Below are 19,231 nucleotides of genomic sequence, written 5' to 3' on the forward strand. Positions count from 1 at the left end.
TTACAATAAGGTGACTTTATTTATACAATAAACTTTTAATATAGTATTCAAAACACTTTTTAAATACTGAAAAAGGTAGAGTACACCAAAGCCGAAAATGGCTCTGCTATACACTGCACAGCATTGTTTTGAGTCCCTGTATTCTTTTTATGTACAGAAAGCATCTGCAAAATGCATTCTCGACAATATGCACCTTACTAGTTAGTGTCAGTACACAAAATAAAATGGGAAGGATACCACCTGCATGTGCAAATTAAAGATAATTGCTTTCACTGAATCCAGATATTTAAAATATAGTTTACGTTCCTTTTTGCACATAAAATGAAGCAGCTTTCAAGTTCAGTAAATCCTTATACTGCAAAAACATTTAAATACATTCACAATCTATGTTCATAAAGTAGTAAATGATTCAGCTTTATTTACAATGATACTGTAATTAAACTCAAAAGTATAGTTTGTCATATCAATCTTTGTAACACATACAAAAATGACTGTTCTGTATATAATTTAAGCTCAAAGTCACAATTGTCTCAAAATATTAATTACAATACAGCTATCTCTATAATTAAACATGTGTTTTATAAAATGGTAAAATTTGTAATAAAGTAAGTTGTTGATTTGACTTCATTACAGTACTCACAAGTAGAAAAATTAATAAGTATCTTGCCCAGTGTTAAGCCACGTAAGCTAGCAAAGAGGCAGGGAAGGCCCCAATTTATAAAAATTCAGCCTCTTGTGCTGAACTGGTGTGGCTTTGTTGATGTTTAGAATAAAAGCTTTTACAAGGGGGCGTGAACATTCTAGATGTAGTGAAATGTTGTGAATTAACATATTTTACTGGTAACTTTTAATGCACATCTGAAAGATTCACAAAGACTAGCAAGAGAGGACTTGTTTTCAATCTGAATTAATGTTTGTTTTTGTTTTTGCAGTTCTAGATTGAGAAATTGAGTAGATTTTCAAAGATCAGTGTAGAGACCAAACTATGTTTTGCCTTTAGGTGTCAGTGTCGGGCTGCTCAGATGATAACTGCACCATCACGCTCATGCACAGCAAATATTAAAATAACTTTCATTGCATTTATGCGCGATACATACTATGGGTCTAGAAGTTCTTATACTTTTTTACACTTGGAACACAATGCAACACTACATGAAAAAATATATCTAAATTTTAAGAAAATGCGATTGTAAAATGTTATCGCAGTTCCTAATGAAAGATAGTGTTTGATGAAAGTATGTTAGTCTGAGCTTCATCTAAATTTTACCTGAAGTACATGAAAGCAATAAACATTTCTTAATTGAAGGTTTAGATCCTATACTATGTTTCCACTTGTGTTGCTCTTTGCCTGTTGCAGAAGCGATCATCGACTGCACTTGGTATTTTCCTCTGATATGTAAAGTTCTGTGTGAGCAAAAGTATCTATGGCTGCAATCCTCAGGGCTCTGAGACAAAGCCCTGCTGAATAACATGAGACTGATTTCTGAGTAGACCTGCTTAGAATTGTCCCCTGTGTTCTGCAAGGAGCTTAGAAGTGCCTAGTACAAAAGAAATGCACTCAGCAGCAGATCACTACTTCTATAACACCAGGTAGAGAGGCACATAAGTAGAAAGGTGGCACATGATCCAACTTGAAAAAAACTCAGTTGCTAGCTTATCATTGGGTAATTTTGAAGAGAGTTGGCATTTCTAATTGTGACACTTTCCAAACCTTCACATGAGAATGGATTAACACTTTAGGTTTTTTTTCCTTTTTTGTTGTGGTTTGCATGATTGTTTGCTAGAGGGACATACATTGAGGTCAATTCAGTATATTCACAAGCTAGCTTTGCACAAAGCTGTTTTTAGTTTGGAAAATGGATGGCATAGTCTGCAATAAGTGTGTAATTTTTAGGAAAAAACATGTACCCATTTGTTTCATTGGCAGCATAAGCAACTGAGTATTCTGTGTGGGAAGTACTTTTAGTCCACATTTCATAGGCACTAGATTTACGATGGAAGAATGGTTGATTTTAAAAGCTAAGAACTATATTTTATGCAGAACTTGGACAAAATATATGGCAATGCCAGAAATGGCAAAATCAATTGTTTCACTAGGCACATTTTTCTCAGAAGCAACTGCTTACAATCATTATTATGTAGGCAACCATCAGTTTTTTAAACAGAACAAAATATTAGAAAGACAATTCAAGGACTCTAAAATTTAATTCTTTAGAATTACTTTTGTGGCATTTGCTCAAAAAGCAAATCCTAGCTATGTGTATAGACCCCAGCAAATTGATACTGAAATGATGGTAATTTCTACAATCTTTGCAGTGACATTCTATGTGCTCTAATCCTAGTCCACGAACAGCTGTTCTAGTGAGTGGGAACAAAATCAAAGAATACCAGCTTTTCTACACTTTCATTACAGTTTCAGTTCAAGACTGACCTGTTCTGCAGACTAGACTGAAGAAGGAATCTGAGATTCAAAGATCTCTATCCCATAGCACACGAGAGCAATGAAACTCAGGCTTCATTTAATTTAATTAGTGTGTGAAATCAGGATTCAGTCTGAAGAGGACCGGTAGTAGTTATGCTTGCAAGTTCAGTAGCTTGCATGTGATTCTGGTGGTATCCTTACATGGCCAGACCTTGTAAAAGTACAGTGTCATTATGCTCACCTGTTGCTTATGGTTCATAATTATTTCACCGAATAACACAGTTGAAATGAGACTCGTATGTTGCATGCAACCCTGAGGGGCTGTCCTGAGTTATTTTTGGCTGTTGAAGTTTAACAGTTTGATGTAGTTTTGGTTGATAAAGTTAAAAATATACAAAATCATAAAATTTAAATTGCTTTGGGAATGAAAACGGTGATACATAAATAAATCAGTTACCTAATTATATTTTCAGAAATCATATTACCATAAATTTAATGAAGCTCCTCAACTAAAGTGGCTAAACCATTGAGTTACTCCAGAACTAAATTACTTCCTGTGCAGTAAGAGTTCTAACACCCCTAACAAATTTATGTCCAAATATAACAGAAAATAACACTTACTTGACATCTTTTAGCATACGCCTCTACATTTTTCAACAAACACCTTTCCATTCCTTGAGATGAGTAAGAACAATATATAATTGCTACAGTGTGTTCTCTGCCTGGATTTAGGGTCAGGCCTAGGAAGCATTTGCAGATTACAAAGAATACTGTGTCCCTTGCTACCAAAGCGATTAATAGACTAATACTGAATTGATACGATTAGAACTAAATGGAGAAGTAGGCCACAAGGATCTCCACATATGCACCTACTGAACTGATAACCAACCCAGTTTGCTTTGCTTTGACAATGTTACGTGCCTCTGTAGTTTGGAGTAAGGGTAGCATGGATGCACGCGTTCAGAGCTGTTTAAAGCAATCCTATCCTAAAAGCTTGTTATGCTGGTTGTATTACTGAGACAATGTATGTGAAGTGTTTTGAACATCTATCACTACATAAATTTTACGACGACTGTCTAAAAACTTGCCAAGATTTGATGGGAAGGAGTGATGGAAAATTCCAGTCCTTTCCTTGCTTTTCTAGTCTTCTTTCACACCCTGACCAGCCAGGCATTGCTAAAACTAGTACTTCAGATAGAACAATTTGTTGTCCAGTCAACTTCAACAGGAGACATTGGCTTTTGCTCACTTTCATTGAAGTCACCAAATATGACTGGCTCCACTACATGACCAAGAGTGGCTAGGATAGTACAGTAAAGGAGGAAGAAACAGCCCCTTTAAAAACTTTGGAAAAACAGTAGATAGGGGGGACAAGGTCTGAAAACAAGTGCAAAGCTGGGTTTTAGGATGCTATTTGTTTTAATCAAAAGCTCACCTTACATTCAGTGCAGCTTTAATGTTATATATTACTTGAAAGAGTTTCATAATTTATGATGGGAAAATGTTAACTGCATACTTTACGAAGTATCCAGGGAACATGGATTCATGTGGTTCACTTCCTACATTAATGTACTGCTCCAATTGAGCCGTTCTGTTCCTTTAGAGGGGAATGAATTACATACTGATGACCCTTTGGGATCAGGGTGTAAGCTTGTTCTGCCATCTGATTATTTGAAATTGCACTAGGCAAAGCTGGATAGAACGTGTAAAGGTAAAAGTGTGGTGGTCACTGTCAATAAAGATAATGCTTCCTGGCCAGTCATCAGTTGCTACTCAAACAGATCCTCTCACTGTTGAAAATTATTTGCTACTTCTGTCCCAAGTTTATATGTTGTGAGCCAAAAGCACCCTCAAAAGCAACATGATAGATGCTTCTCAAGGCTATTTATAGGCCCAAGTGTTTAAGATATTATTTATGTACTAGCAATAAAGCCTATTTTAAAATAAAATGAGCACTAAATAGGGCAGGGATCTGCAACTTGTGGCTCTCCAGATGTTCATGGACTACAATTCCCATCAGCCCCTTCCAGCATGCTAATAGGCTGCCCAGCTGACCTGGGTAACTTCTTGGGCCCTGAGAGAGAGCGGGCGAGGGAGGCTTGGGGTGGGTGTGGGAGGTAAAATAGGGAGGCTTGGGTCAGGGGAAGGCAGGCAGGGGAATGTTTGGAATGCTGGGACAATGAACTCCCCAATTAGCGAGTTCTGCGTGCCAATTGGTGGGGATTTAGTTGTTGTGACATTCCAGCCCTTAGCGAATTATGTATAAGGACTGTTTTACCTTGTAAGCTAATATTTTGGCTAGTTATGATCCTACACAAATTATCCTTATACAAAGTGCTAGACTGCAAACATGCTGACAGGCATGAGACTGTGAAATCAAATGATAGAAGCCCCTTATTCTCCATCCTTCCTTGTGATCCTAATATAATGTACGGTACTAACCATTTTGGCTAGTCCATACACATCCCTGATACAACAATAGTTCCCTAATCATCACCTTTTGGGTGCTACGAGATACTGTGACTGTATGCAGAAGGAAGCCACAATTTGCATGTGTAATACCACCCAGCCCATGTGTCTGTAAAGTTCATTCCATAAGGCATACATGCATTTGCACTGGAAAAAAATAACATAATAATGATTTGATTTATATACTTTTTCTTATAGGTGTCTATGAAAATAGTTTTCTATAAACCAGTTATATCTGACTTGTTGGACACTTCTATGGGAATGATTTTATGTTGTTTGCTTTCTAAAGGCATATTCAACTTCGAGGCAGTATTTTTAGCGGACAATAGAATTTGTTAAGCTCTTGAATGTGCTTGTGTATTCTAAAATTACATGATATCCAGAAACAATTTTAAAAGATTATGAAAAAGTAGCTGGCACCAATGCACAGCCAGAGGCATACAATGAAAATTAATAAGTAACATGGAAATGATATTTATAGAGTTATTTTTTCCTCAGGATGATCAAATACTGACGTACGTACATTTGGCACTATATTTGCCATTGGTCCAGCAATTGGCAAAAAAATTGTTTCCTCTATATTTATATGTATTTATATATATTTATATATGTATATATATAAATTTGTATTTAATTAAACATTAGATCTGGCTAGGCATATTTCACTATTTATAAAAATATTTAGACGGTAAGCTCACGTTGAATAACTAGATCTACTGTGTTCTGGAAACTCTTCAGTAGTAATACAGCTTTTTCATGTTCCATATGTACAAAACTGTGTCCATTTGCCTGTAAGAGAAGAGAAAACTATCATTGTGGCCACATGGAGCTTGAAGATCAGTACTAGGAATACAACAATATATAAATAGTAGAACAATGAATCCAATACAATATTGCCCCCTTGCAGTAGCCGTATGAAGTTGTCAGCATGTTTGCATGCAACCCTACATCATCTTTAAATTACATTCATATTTATTTCATGACTCATTTTCTGTAGTCTAATAATGCTTTCAATTGACAGTTTTGTCACTGAGGATAGCTGCACCTTGGAAAAGACTACTTTGTATATTATCATCAGACTGAGCCCTGTGCATGTAAGTATACAAGAAACTCTCCAGTCTTCAACCAGAACTTCACTGTACCTTGCTGCATCAGACCCACCACACATCAGCTAATAGATAATTGCAGCTCTCACAGTGGGTAGTGCCAGTCTCATGTGTAAAAGCTGAGAGGGCTGAGTTCATTCACACTCTCCTTTTCAAGAGATCAGCACTGACCATCTGTCAAAAAGATCTTCATATGTATGCTGCTACACATGAGGATCACATGTTAACAACCATTAAGTGACAACAAGCACTATTTCAAATACCAAGCATGAATCAGTCATGTAAAACCAGGTCAACCTTTCTGCCAAAGAAACCCATCTTGTTTATGCAAGATGCCTGCATTTTGCTGAATAATTTGGTTTGGAATTTTTAAAAGCAAACCAGAGGGGGTGGGGAGGAGGAGAAAAGAACAGCAACGGGTGCTAGGAGCACTATAGTACAGAAAATGGCACAAATGTCAAATGGACACATTCTGACTACAGCTTTATAAGTAGACATAACTTTCTTATCAAAATTCTCTTTCCTCATGAGGATTATAAAATAAAAATGAAGTTTCACAGGGATCCAGATTTTACAAAAAATGGAAAATGATGGGCACAAGTCTGTAACACACAAGGACTATACAATGTTTTACCTAAAGTTTTATTCTATTAGTTATCAAGGGCTACTGGCTGATATTTCTTAATAGGGAAGAATGATAGTTTATGCTATAGAGCTGTTATAGTAATAATGCATTGTGTGTCTACTGTATGTTATTAATATCAAAGCAAAGGTTTTTCACTCATTGAGGTAACATCCAATGTTGTTTTCACCAAGAAGCAGGATGTACCACAGCATTTGTAAGGCTTCAGCTGGGCAAGTTTTTTTGGGGGGAGGGCATATGCAAAGGGTAGCCATATCTGAATATTGGTAGACTTGGGTGCACATCTTTGTTCCTTTCAGACTGGTTATGTGGTGGATAAGCCTGCAGTGAGGAAAAACAAAAGTTTAACTGGAAATATAAACTGTGGAGTAAGAATTGCTTCTTATCAGCCCCCTCCCTCCACATCCATCTTCAATTAATTAGAAGCTAATCCCTCTTTCAGAATACAATGGTACAATAGCAATGTACCCAGTGTAATTGTGAAATAATGAGTTGTATGAATTGTTACAAAATAAATCTGTAGATTTAAAAGTCCCGCTTTTTCAACTGACATAACCAGAAATATAGATGAAATGATACAGGAAGTAGCAAGGAGGAACTATGCAACAGAAGGAAAGGATGAAAAACTTAAATGCCCATGACAACTTTTCAATCACCAAGAAGTTCCACTACTACTTTTCTTCCTGTAGTCCTCTAAATTGGAAACAAAAGGGACCCAAGACCCGCTCCTTGCTCTTTAGTCCGTCAGACAGCCTAATAGTTATGAGTAAAGTCTCACTGGCACAATCAATATGTTTAATTGGCACAATCAATATGTTTAATTCTCAACTTGGCCCAGCCTGTGGATATGTAAGTCCAGATATTGGGGCCAGGAACAGACAAGAGAGATCTTTCAACTAGGTTGAGAAAAAGCTGAAATCTAAAAAAAAAAAAAAGGGACAGGGTTAACACTCCCAAAACAATAGAAGTAGCACCAACAGCTTCAAGAAATGAATGCCCCTGGGAAGGGAGCATAGCTCAGAGATATAATATATTTTTGGCATGCCGAAGGTTCAATCCCTAGCATCTTCACTTGGAAAGATCAAGTAATAGATGATGTGTAAAACCTCTGAGATGCTGGAGAGTCTCTACCAGTCTAACAGTACTCTACCAGTCCAAGTAAATAGTACTAACCTTTATGGACCAATAGTCTATTTCAGTATAAAGTAGCTTCATGTGTTAATGTGCCCTCTCAGTGGGAGTTGTGAGAGTTGCTAGGCAACTATAAACATAGTGCCAGCTTTCACGCCTCGGTTTCTGTCAGCAAAAGGCGGGATGCTCTAGGCCATTAAGGGAGGGCACGTCAGTACCAAGCTTGCAGCACCCACTGGATGACTCACTACTGCATGACTGACTTGTATGTTCAACAGCAGCCTCCCAATGATGGTCAGTGTCATGTAGTGGTTAGAGTTTCAAGCTAGGATCTGGGAGGTCCAGGTTTGAATCTTCTACTGGCCATAATGGTCATTGGGTAAATTTGGGCCAGTCATACACACTCAGACTAACCTATCTCCACAGGGTTGTTGTGAGGATAAAGTGGAGAAGAGGAGAATGCTGTGAGCTGCTTTAGAATCCCATTGTAGAGAAAGATATAGTATAAATTAAATAAATACATAAATTATAAAGCTGAAGATGGAGGGAAGATAAACAGTAGGTTAGTAGATTGGTGAAAAGGAGAAAAAGCAGGGGAAAGCTAGAATATGGAGGCTGTCAAAAGAAGGGAAAGAGGAAATAACGTGGAGAGGGGAATACAGAAGACAGCAAGGTGTCTTCCACAAGTCATTGTGCTGACATTATGCAACTGGGCTGCCTCAACCCAGTGTCTGGAACACCAGAGAAGCTGCCAGGGAGATGGAAGCAAGAAAAGTTAAAGACAAAAGACGCAGATATGGGGGGGGGGGGGGTCAGAAGGAATCTACAGAATGGTGTCAGGCTTGCTCAATACTTCAGACTGTAGATGGGTCTCCCAAGACTGAATGCTTAAATTCTCCTCTCTATATAAAATTCCCTCCATGTAGAAGATTAGATGGCCAGCAGTAAGCTAGAATATGTCATTTATTTATATTTGGAGGGACTTTTTTTGTAAGGCGATGCAATCAAACATCTATTGTTCATGAAATAGTAGAACCCAGACATACATTTATCACCTCAGTGAGAGCTAGAGCATTATTGTCAGGTAGTCACTAAGATCCTGATCCAAGGATCTAACATGATATAACCCACAGTGATTAATCAATGAGCAGAATAATGTAGTGATAATCCTGTATTGTGGAGTTTATTAACCAAATCTGAGTTGAAGGACAATATTTACATTGTTTTCTAGTAATATCATAATTGAGAGAACAGTAATGGCTTTTGCAGTTCTCATTTCAGGACAAACATGCATGGTGCAAAGCACTCCTACAAGCATCAATAGAATTAATTTTAATTTACTGAGACTGTATAAAATTCCAACATTATCAAATTCAGTATGCGTGATAATTTGAATGTTCCTTGGTTACATACTAATTTTATTTATATATTTATTTATTTATATCCAATTTAATATACTGCCCCCATCCCCAAAGGGCTTTTTTCTGCTATTAAATCTCTGAAATGGATCAACCAGTCTTTTTCTTTCTTGAATTCTTACTAATAAAAGTTTGTCAGTTTATTCCAAGCTATATAAATGGAATATAGATGATCTTATGCATATCTGTTTCATCCTTCATGCTTCACGCTTCACACAAGTTTAAATTGTTTTGGACTGTTATTTCAAAGCAGCAGTTTAACAATTCTGGTAAAAACCAGGTTTCATTTTTTCTTCTCCATGCCTGGAATTTGGTGAAAATCCCCAGATGACAAGAGACATTGCAAATATATTGCATTTCTCCTATACTGCTGCTTTGTTTCATTTTATTTTTTAACAATGTTGCACGGAGATAGTTTCGAGGGACAAACATTTTTATGGGAGTATTTCTTCTGGTGATCAGAATATATAGCAAGGTAACTTGGGGTGTGGGGACTTTTGGCCTCTCTATTTGAACATACAATTAATGTTAGTGGCAAGAAACATTCAAACCAAGATTTTTCTTGATTAACAGAACTATGTGCCATATTATCAAACCACTTTTGAATTGGAGAATACTTTTCAAAAGTTTGTAATATTATGGTTCTACTGAATTCTAGACAGCATACAAGGTCCCTCTCTCTTATTCTTACAACAGCTTTTTGAGATAGGTTTACTATTTTCCACTGAAAGATTAAAGTACAGTTGAATATTCATCTGCCACATGCTGGCCCTTATTTGTTGTAGAATGCTCTGCTTGTGTCCTTGTGCCTACCTAGTTCTGCTTCCCCACCCTCGCTCTCTTCGCCTTTTGCTGGCCCTCCTTTCTTTATAAGAGGCTGGATGTGGGGCATGACTCAGCTCTGCAGTGACATGGGATAGGCTGTGGACAAATTCAGTCATCTGCAGCCACCGGTGTGCTCCTTCTCATCCTCGTGTTCTCTCCCCACCCCCACTAGCCAAGCCTCGCTGCCATTGCCTCCTACTTTGTTGGTGGGCAGCCTGAAGATTCCTCCCCCCGGCTAGTCCCTGCTCACCTCACCTGCAGAATAATGGCTTTGACAAAGGCAGCATTTAAAAATGAATTATTCTCATATTCATTAGGAACTATTTTCTAATGTGGAAGCATACTATTTTCTCTGCCACCGTACCACAACTGACCGCACTTTATTTATTTATTTTTATTTATTTATTTATGGGATTTCTATACCGCCCAATCCCCAAAGGGCTCTTTAATCTTCAAGTGGGAAATAGTATAGCATGGGGACTGTGCCTGCCTAAAGTAACATAGTAAACATGGTAGGTGAGTAAAGATTTGACACTTTTGCATGCTGTTAAGACTGTGATCCATACACATATAGTTGCCAATAACTTCATGGAAAACAGCAATATCATCTCACATATCAGAATGTATTCATCCTGGTTTAGTCTAGAGATAATGGAAATCAGCATTTGGTGAGGCAAACCAGGAGCTGAACAATTGTCAAATCCTACAAGTCAGAATTCTATTTTCACATAGCCATGGTTAAAATAAACCATAGTTTTGAGTTATGTCTGAGCCATTGAGTGATGTTTCAGTTCATTTCAGTTCTGCCATCATGCACTGATCTTTTCTATTTATGAAAGTAGGGAAACCCTTGCACACAGAAAATGCCTGTGCACGTTCCAGATTCCCACATGCTCCCAAGGGGTCTATAAGAATAGAACATTTATCTATATTTAGGTATTTGTAGTGTTGCATTGTAAAAGTAAGAGTAATCAAATATACTATTTTTCTGTAGAAGGAAGCAAGAAGTGTCATAATAAACAGAGAGCTCACACATTAAAGAGAAAACCTTTTAATTAATTTTAATATTGTTTTAACAAATAGCAGGAAAATAATTTAAGAGAAAGAGTACAAATTTCTGACAGATTAAAGACATTCAATGAAGCCTTGAATTAAGTGTGCAAAATCTCAGCAAACTACTTTCTGGTAGCCAGTCTGATGCTGACCTCCATTTAGATTCTGGGTATTTTGTAAAGGCTGATAGTTTATTATATTATAGTAAATGGTCTTGGTACAAAACCATCTGTCTGCAGATGCCCCTTTCTTATTGGATGGTCTGGCTTCCGCCCTATGGACTAAAAACCCCTAACTTGTATCAACTAACTCCAGAGTAGTCCTGCTGCCTTTTTTTTAAAAAAAGAAGGGTGGCAGATTTCAGGTGGTCCTCTGACAGGAAACAAGGAAACTTATTTCCATTTTTGGTTCTGTTTGTCAGATCTTGATACAGTGCAAACACAAGAAACTATTCCTATCCCAGCATTTAAATCACTAAATCAGAACATAGTCCCTATACATGCAGCATGGATCATTTGATCTATGGGATGTTGACTGGTATAATTTATTTTCTTATAAACAATCTTTCAGTCTCAAGCCTTCCTCCTTCTACAACTTTCGCATGAAAATCAGATGTAGTTGGTGACAAAGAGCATATGAAGATGTGAGCGCTCTTAAACTTCACTGTTATAATGGCACATACTACAGGATGAGTGTCACAAATGGAAGCAGAGAAAGCAAAAGGAATCCTAGCCATTGTCTTCTGAACAAATGGGTTATTTAGGGCAGTATTAAAGTAGGTGTATATTATGTATATTATAATTCTTTCAAAAGTACAGAAACTCAAAAGAAATTAACGTGAAACAGGGTCTCAAAACTTGTTGAAGCAAGGAAATGCTTTGTGAATAATTCCAAGCCTATCTGGTTCCATACTGAAGTGGCACAATTGTACTTTCAGCCTCACATGGCTGCAGTTCTAAAGATATCAAATTAATGTTAAAAGATATACTGAACGTCAAAATAGTATTTCATTTTCCACTCTGGTGAAAGACCATTTAAACTGAACTGTATTACTTAACCAGCAGATCTTATATGATCTCTTTCACACAGTAGCCTATAAAGTAATTCCTTTAACAAAATGCATGCTAGATTTCAGAGAAAAGGAATATGATCCCAGATAAAAGCTGTTCCATTTTATTTTAATTTGGCCTTGTAGTAACAAATTTAACTGGTTTATGCTGTTGGAGATATTGGACTCAGAAGTACTGGAAATGTCTTTGTTGATGAGCCATGGCAATGCATGAGGCGAGCGAACAATAGTCATCTTTGTTTCCTTAACTCAGACGTTCTGATGATGCTTTGTAAGTGGGCTGTGTCAGGTGATTTTGTTTTTTCAGGGGTTAGGAGATATCCACAGGGTCATGTATATTCACTGCCATCTGCAATAAGAATAAATATTTTAGAACCTCATTAACCAATTATGGTTAACAAAATAATAATTATGTTTGAATTCATTTAAGACTTACCATGGAACCACCCCAGGTTTGCTGGCCAGAGGTCAGAGTAATAACCAGGTTCTGAAATCTGAAAAAGGAAAGTATTGTGGCTGCGGTTTGGCTACTCTGCCACTGCCCACTTCTTTGGTAACTGGTATTTTGAATGCCTGCAATCTCTACTGGAGACATAAGACACAATCCATATGCTAAGGAGCATCCCTAATAGGGTAATCACATACACAGAAGTGCTCAACCAACCCCCGTTATAAGAATTCTGTGCCATTTTCTCACTATCTATAGCAGAACTGAGTTCTAATAGTGAAAGACTAATAAACTCAGGGGCAAACTCAATGTCATTTAAATGAAAGTTTGCCAAAATCAAATGTAAATGAAAGCAGTGGTGATTTTGAAAGGAAATGAGGGTAAGTGGATAAGGGCAACTGAATATTCCTTATGCCTGTGTTTCTCTTCCATAGCCTCTGTCTTAAGTACATTTCTTCCAGTTAAATTATATCAGGGCAAGTCTGGAACAAAAACATCTTAGAAAGGAAAGCTAGGTAGGAGTTGTAGGAGATAGCATTCCTACTATGGTGACCTCATTTTCCTTTCCTTAAAAAAGAAAAGCAGACCTCAACCTTTTGGTTTTAGTTGGTTGTGTAAGCTAAAAGATTCACTATCAGATTTCCTTGGTTTATTATTTATTTTCTATTACTGAATTTTCTTGTATTATTTTGTACAAGCAGAGATCCGTGAGACTCACAGAGAGGAATTCCATATTTCCCCCCCACAGGGATCCACCATACACACACAGGGGGAAGAGGAGTATTTCCTTCTCCCTCCTCCTCCTGCCTAGTTGTCCATCCAGTCCTCTCCTCACTGGTTGTTTGTTCCCCATCCCTCTGGATCGCATGGAGAGTGTATGCAGTTATGTCTCCCCCATTTTCTCTGATGCCCACTTGCATTGTTGGTTCCTCAGAGCGGGAGATAGCGGATGGGGTAGCTCCTATTCCTCCTCTCTCTACCTACAGATGAGAGATGGCAGTGGTGGGACTGCCCTCAACAGTGACTGTTGGACACCCTGCTTTGTCTAGCAGTCTACCTGCCAGCTGTTAAGAAAAGACACAGCACGTCCAGAGCTGGGGTCAGCAATGATGGCATCCAGGAATGCAACCAATCTGGCTAGCTCCTCCCCCTCCCCTTGCTGCTTAGTGTCTTTTGGATGGATTTAACTCACTCCCATTTTTGGCAACTGTTAGTATTTTATAGCAAACCTTTTGGGTTCTTCAGGTCTGTGAAAATATTTTTTGAATCTGTACATGGCCCTGATTCATTAAATTATGTATCTACAGATGGATACAATGGTTTCTGATCTGAGTCACAGCTAATTAAATTATTTATTTTGGAATGGGGATGTTGAATATTTACAGCTGAACAGTTGTTGCCTTCTGTAGTTTTAATGATGCTGTTGCTCTTTTATGTGTTTTGGTTGTTTTAAGGTTAGGCTGTACTGGCTTGTTGTATTTGGTTTCTAACACTGTTCACCATATCTTAGAAAAGTGGGATAAAATTTTAAATAATCTATTTTATATGCAAATATAGCAGTTCTGAGTTTAAGTAAATGAATCTGTCAGCACTATGTTTAAGTTTGGTCAACAACTCAAATCTGAAAAGAATATCTATTTAGAATGGTCTAGGTCAGGGGTAGGGAACCTGCGGCTCTCCAGATGTTCAGGAACTACAATTCCCATCAGCCTCTGTCAGCATGGCCAATTGGCCATGCCATGCTGGTAGGAACTGATAGAGTATGGTCCCTGGAGAAACAGGATTCTGATCTAGGTCCTAGGATTAATAAAAGGCTGAACAAGCAAATTTTTTACTGACTAAAAAATAAAGTAGGCAGAAGATACAGAGACTTTATTGCTAAACAAATATGTTTGCAGTGTAATCAGTTTTTTCAGGAGATCTATACAAAGAACTAATCTAATATAGCATCACTTTTAAAATTATACAGTCATAAAATTACAAACATGACTTAACATGTAATATTCTAAGAATGCAATGGGGGGTGGGGAGGAGTGGAGACTGAAGCCACATTGGAAGTTGTGGGAGTCCTATGCCAACGTCCATGCCCACTGTGTGGTGCAAATACTGGGCCACTGAACTTGACACTGGGCCACCATGTGGATGCATGGCAGCTGAACCCAGAAGCTGCTTCCTGCGATGGTGAGCCTCCACTGCAACTGCCATGCCAACATCATGGCATTCCCAAAGGCGGAGCCGACTTTAGTCAGCTTCCAACAGGATTTTAGCCCCCTATGCCAACAGCCGACTTACACCACCAAAAAGTGTGGTGTAAGTCAGACTTCCCCCTACAGGTTTTTCAGGAAGTTGAGGGTTTCTCTGTTTTTCCCCATTATGGGCTGCCTGAAACCCCTTTGGAGATGGTAGAGGTATGTTGCCATGGTGCCATCCCCAGCTGCTGCTCTACCACATCCCCCTTTGGATTGGGCTGCAATCTTGTGCATGTGGCTCCATTGAATTTATACTTCTGTATAAACATCCTTAGCATTGTGCTGTCAGTGTAACTGCTATCCATACAAATATTCAGAACACCTAAAACTATACAATTCTAGTAATAGCGATCATTATTAATTGCTTGCTCCAATTAAACATGGAATACCCAGCAATCCATATACTGAATAACAATCTGGATGTTAGTAGTATAATAGTAGTAGTAAGTCTGATTTTATTTTATTTTCATCTGTAGTTTAAGAAGTTCCACAAAGGGGAGACTTGCTAATCAAATAATAAGTACACATATAAAAGCAGTCCTGTTACAAACTTTCAATCATTTAATTCCAAAATAGATACAAACTGCAATTAAGTAGAGAATGGATCGAAAATTGTTCCTTTTTGCAGTGCTACTATAGTGTATGTGTTATATTTTGAAGTGTCTGTCTTTTCATGTTCAAAAGACAAGCTGGATTTTTCTTGGTTAAAAAGCCATGGACTTTCCACTTGGCATCTTTTGAATCTTCATCTATTTGTTATGAAGTGTAGCCTCTCTCCTCTTGCACTGATGATTCTAAGGCCTGCACTTAGAAATGCAACCAAGCATGCAATTTTATGAAGGGAAAACATTTGTGAAGAAAAACCATCTGCACAACTTCAAACATTTTAACAATTTTATGAAGGGAAAATTTTTTTTTATGAAGGGAAACCATCCACACAACTGCAAACTGCAAAAAAGGAAGAATTGCACTGGATTGTTAAAATGGTTAAATGGGCAGCTATTTCACATACAAATATTTGCATCTGAAACTATCTGAATGTGACTGAGTGGTCAAGTGGCTACAACTCCACTGACAGGTTGTGTGGATTAGGTGTAACTGATGCTGTGACTCTAGCAAAAGGACCAGTTCACACATCCATGCTCATTTCTTGTAATAACAAGTAATGACTTGCATTTGTGAATATGTTACCACAGTCACCAGAATGAATTTTTCTATCTGTACATAAGGTACATAAATAAGAACAGACCTCTAATATTTAGACAGACAGCAAGTAGACATTGGGAATTTATGGAAAAGATGTGAAAACATTCTGAGACCCTCTTCATAAATAGGGTAGAATTAGCCAGGTTCCAATACCAGTGAGATTTGAGATCCCCCCTCCTTTTTTTGGCTGCCTATGCCTGTGGAACAACCTGCTTGACTTTCTAGTAAGTCTGCAAAGTACACAGCTTTGGGGCCACTTTGAGCCTTGGAAAATATCCTGCTAATGGGGTAAGAAGTGGTTTTTAATTGGTTTTTAAGTAAGCCATTAATGTATTTTATATACCTATTGTTTTAATGTTTTTATCCAGATATTTTTATATTGTTGTTACCTGCCTTGGGTTCTGTAATGCTTAGGAGAAAGTTGAGTACATTTATATTTGAAATGAATAAATTCATGCTTCTACAACTGAGTGAAGATTTAATAATCACATTCAGTTTGATGTGGTAAGGCCATCAGGAGATAGTGCTTCATTCTTCTCACATGGTGAATGTTTCTTGTGAACATTCCCACACAACATGACCTTGCAGTTGTAAACCTGGCTTCATAAAACAAAAATATCTTGAGCAAGCCTCATATGAAGCTATCAGGGACAGGAGAGATATGGAAGAAGCTTTCTAAAGTTGCCAAAGGTCTGACTCCTGACATACATGGTGCTTGACAGAACCCAAAATGAAGTTGATGAATCCTCCCATTCCCTCTGTGTCATTGTTTGTTCTATTTTAATGAAACTCTGCAACTAGTGAATTTTGGCAGCAATTCTACTAACATAGTCCATTACACATAAGCCCACGCAGTACTTAAAGTGTGAAAACAGAAAATAAAGGAAGTCTGATAATAATATCTTTAAAACATCAAACATGAACCTGGAAACCTGAGCAAATCAGATAATCAAACCAGTGTGATGAGGAAGAAGAGAGTAATAGTAAGGCTCTTAAATGTAAATCTTGATTATGTTTAGCTTGTTTTTAGTAGAGAGGATTTCCCACCTGCAAACTGAATATTTAAATATTGACTGCAGCTCCATAGATGAAGAAGAAGAAGAGCTGGTTTGATGCCTTGCTTTTCTCTATCTTTAAGGTGCCTCAAAGCAGCTTACAATTACCTTCCTTTCCTCTCCTCACAACAGACACCTTGTGCAACAGGTGGGGCTGAGAGAGTTCTGAGAAAACTGTGACTAGCCCAAGGTCAACCAGCAGGCTGCATGTGGAGGAGTGGGGAATCTAATCTGGTTCTCTGATTAGAGTCTGCTGCTCATGTGGAGGAGTGCAGAATCAAACTAAGTTCTCTAGATTAGAGTCCACCACACCATGCTGGCCCTTTATGACTTTCATTTTACTTTATTTAATTTTTAAAAATTTTCTAAAATTTTTGTGAGTGGAAATCTTTAAGAAAATGACAGGGAAGTTTTCTCAGGATGGCTGTTGCTGCAGCAATCAGTGAAGAACTGAGCAAGGAGTACAGTTCACCTACCTGAAGCATGAGTCTAAGCTGGAGGGACAGGGGAGGGGAGGCAAAGTTTACATTCTAATCCTTTCTGAGCCCAGGAGTTTCCAAAGAAGGGCTATGAACCATCGCAAAATCCCCAAAACCAGAAAAAATAAAGAAGAAATTGTGTGCAAATTAACCAAAGGGACTGTTGATATTGTTGGGACAAGTTAGTTCAGCTCTAAGTGGTGCCAGGAATTTTCCCAATGAGGTTCTTTCTCTCCTCATTAATTGTCATTTCTCACCTCAGTGTTATTAATCATACAGGTCATCTAGACGAAATCCATAAGGACATTAAGAAAAAATGACCACTTTGGTTCAATTTCATACTGCTTTTGTTGAATGTCCATATTTCAAATGGTCAATCTGACAGACTAAGAACTGCTATTAAGCAGATTCAGGTTTACAGTACATAAATGAGTAGCATTCATCAAATTTGCACTGATTTGCTATGAAGTCAATACACAGAAGTGTGTTCTGATTCAGTGAAAGAATGGTTGAATTATTGCCTCAGATTTTAAAAATCCAATTAGACTATGATTATTATGAAGTTCAACTGTTTATGTGCATAATCCATAGGGAACTTCTACATAAGTGGCACTGAAATTAACACACTGGAAGCACAGTTGTAAGACAAATTCTTCTCTCTTGTAACTTTCACATTTTTATGAGACTTGTGCAGTAGAAGTTGCTGCTGGAACATGCTGGATGCTAAGTACATCTGCCTTTTTAAAAATTTCCCCAGTTCTTTTGCTATGGTGGCATGTCAGAAAAAAGGAAATAACAGTTTGTTTTCTATTGGTTGAGTTCCCCCCCCCCTTGTTGTTTATAGAATAATCCAATGCCTAATTTACTTACGTAGCACAATGGACTTCACTGCTTTGGACCATAGGTGAGATAATATCTGAATGCCCCACTACATTAAAGACTCCCTGCAAACAGAACATTGCACAGCAAGAAGAGAGTACAGCATTCTCCCCTTTCTTCAGCTGTGCTGATTTCTGTTTTCAGGGAGTTGCTTATGTGGGCAGCTCTCAGAATAGGACCCACTGCCTGTAATCAAAATTGCTCTAGCTCAGTCTGCTATTATTTGCTACTAGCTATTATTTGCTACTTGATACTAGCTCAGTCTGCAGTCTTAAGTCCAGTTTGCACATGCAGCAGGATTAATGCTTTATCTGGACTGCATCCAGGGGCATAGCTAGGGGAAATGGAGCCCGGGGCAAAATCTGAGTTTTGTGCCCCCCCCCCCAATATGGGCAGCGTCCCTCCTCCACCACTACCAAACAACATTTTTTTTGCACCAGGTCATCTCAAAGTCACCATCACATTATAGAACATGCCCCAACACACAAATCTGAACACACCCAGGGCTTCCTAGTTTAAACAACATTGAAAGTGATGCTATTTTTTGAAGGGGGGGAATCCAACTGAAACAGCATCACTTTTAATGATTCTCCTTTTAAATCCACCTCAAAGGGATACTCTGGGCTCCCTAGTTTAAACAACATTGAAAGTGATGCTGTTTCAGGGTAGATTCCCCACCCACCCCCCAAACAGCATCATTTTCAATGTTGGTTATTGTGGGTTTTCTGTGCTGCATGGCTGTGGACTGGTAGATCTTGTTCCTAACGTTTCGTCTGCAT

General features: G+C 38.0%; 1 protein-coding gene across 10 annotated transcripts in view; it reads right to left on the bottom strand.

Annotated features, from left to right (window-relative positions):
* LRRC7 (leucine rich repeat containing 7) overlaps positions 1 to 19,231 on the bottom strand; it is a 268,314-nt gene continuing 249,083 nt past the window's right edge. For 7 of the 10 annotated variants that reach the window (XM_048497223.1, XM_048497228.1, XM_048497225.1 and 4 more), the window contains one exon: positions 1 to 5,680. In XM_048497223.1, the coding sequence (XP_048353180.1) occupies positions 5,573 to 5,680 (108 nt within the window). In that variant the 3' untranslated portion in view covers positions 1 to 5,572. Of the gene's footprint in view, positions 5,681 to 11,049; positions 12,486 to 12,572; positions 12,631 to 19,231 lie in introns of those variants that run through there. The other 3 variants (XR_007244582.1, XM_048497224.1, XM_048497227.1) reach the window with 2 other exon arrangements.

Source organism: Sphaerodactylus townsendi, linkage group LG05 (genome assembly GCF_021028975.2).
Source record: "Sphaerodactylus townsendi isolate TG3544 linkage group LG05, MPM_Stown_v2.3, whole genome shotgun sequence".
In the NCBI taxonomy this organism is placed as follows: Eukaryota; Metazoa; Chordata; class Lepidosauria; order Squamata; family Sphaerodactylidae; genus Sphaerodactylus; species Sphaerodactylus townsendi.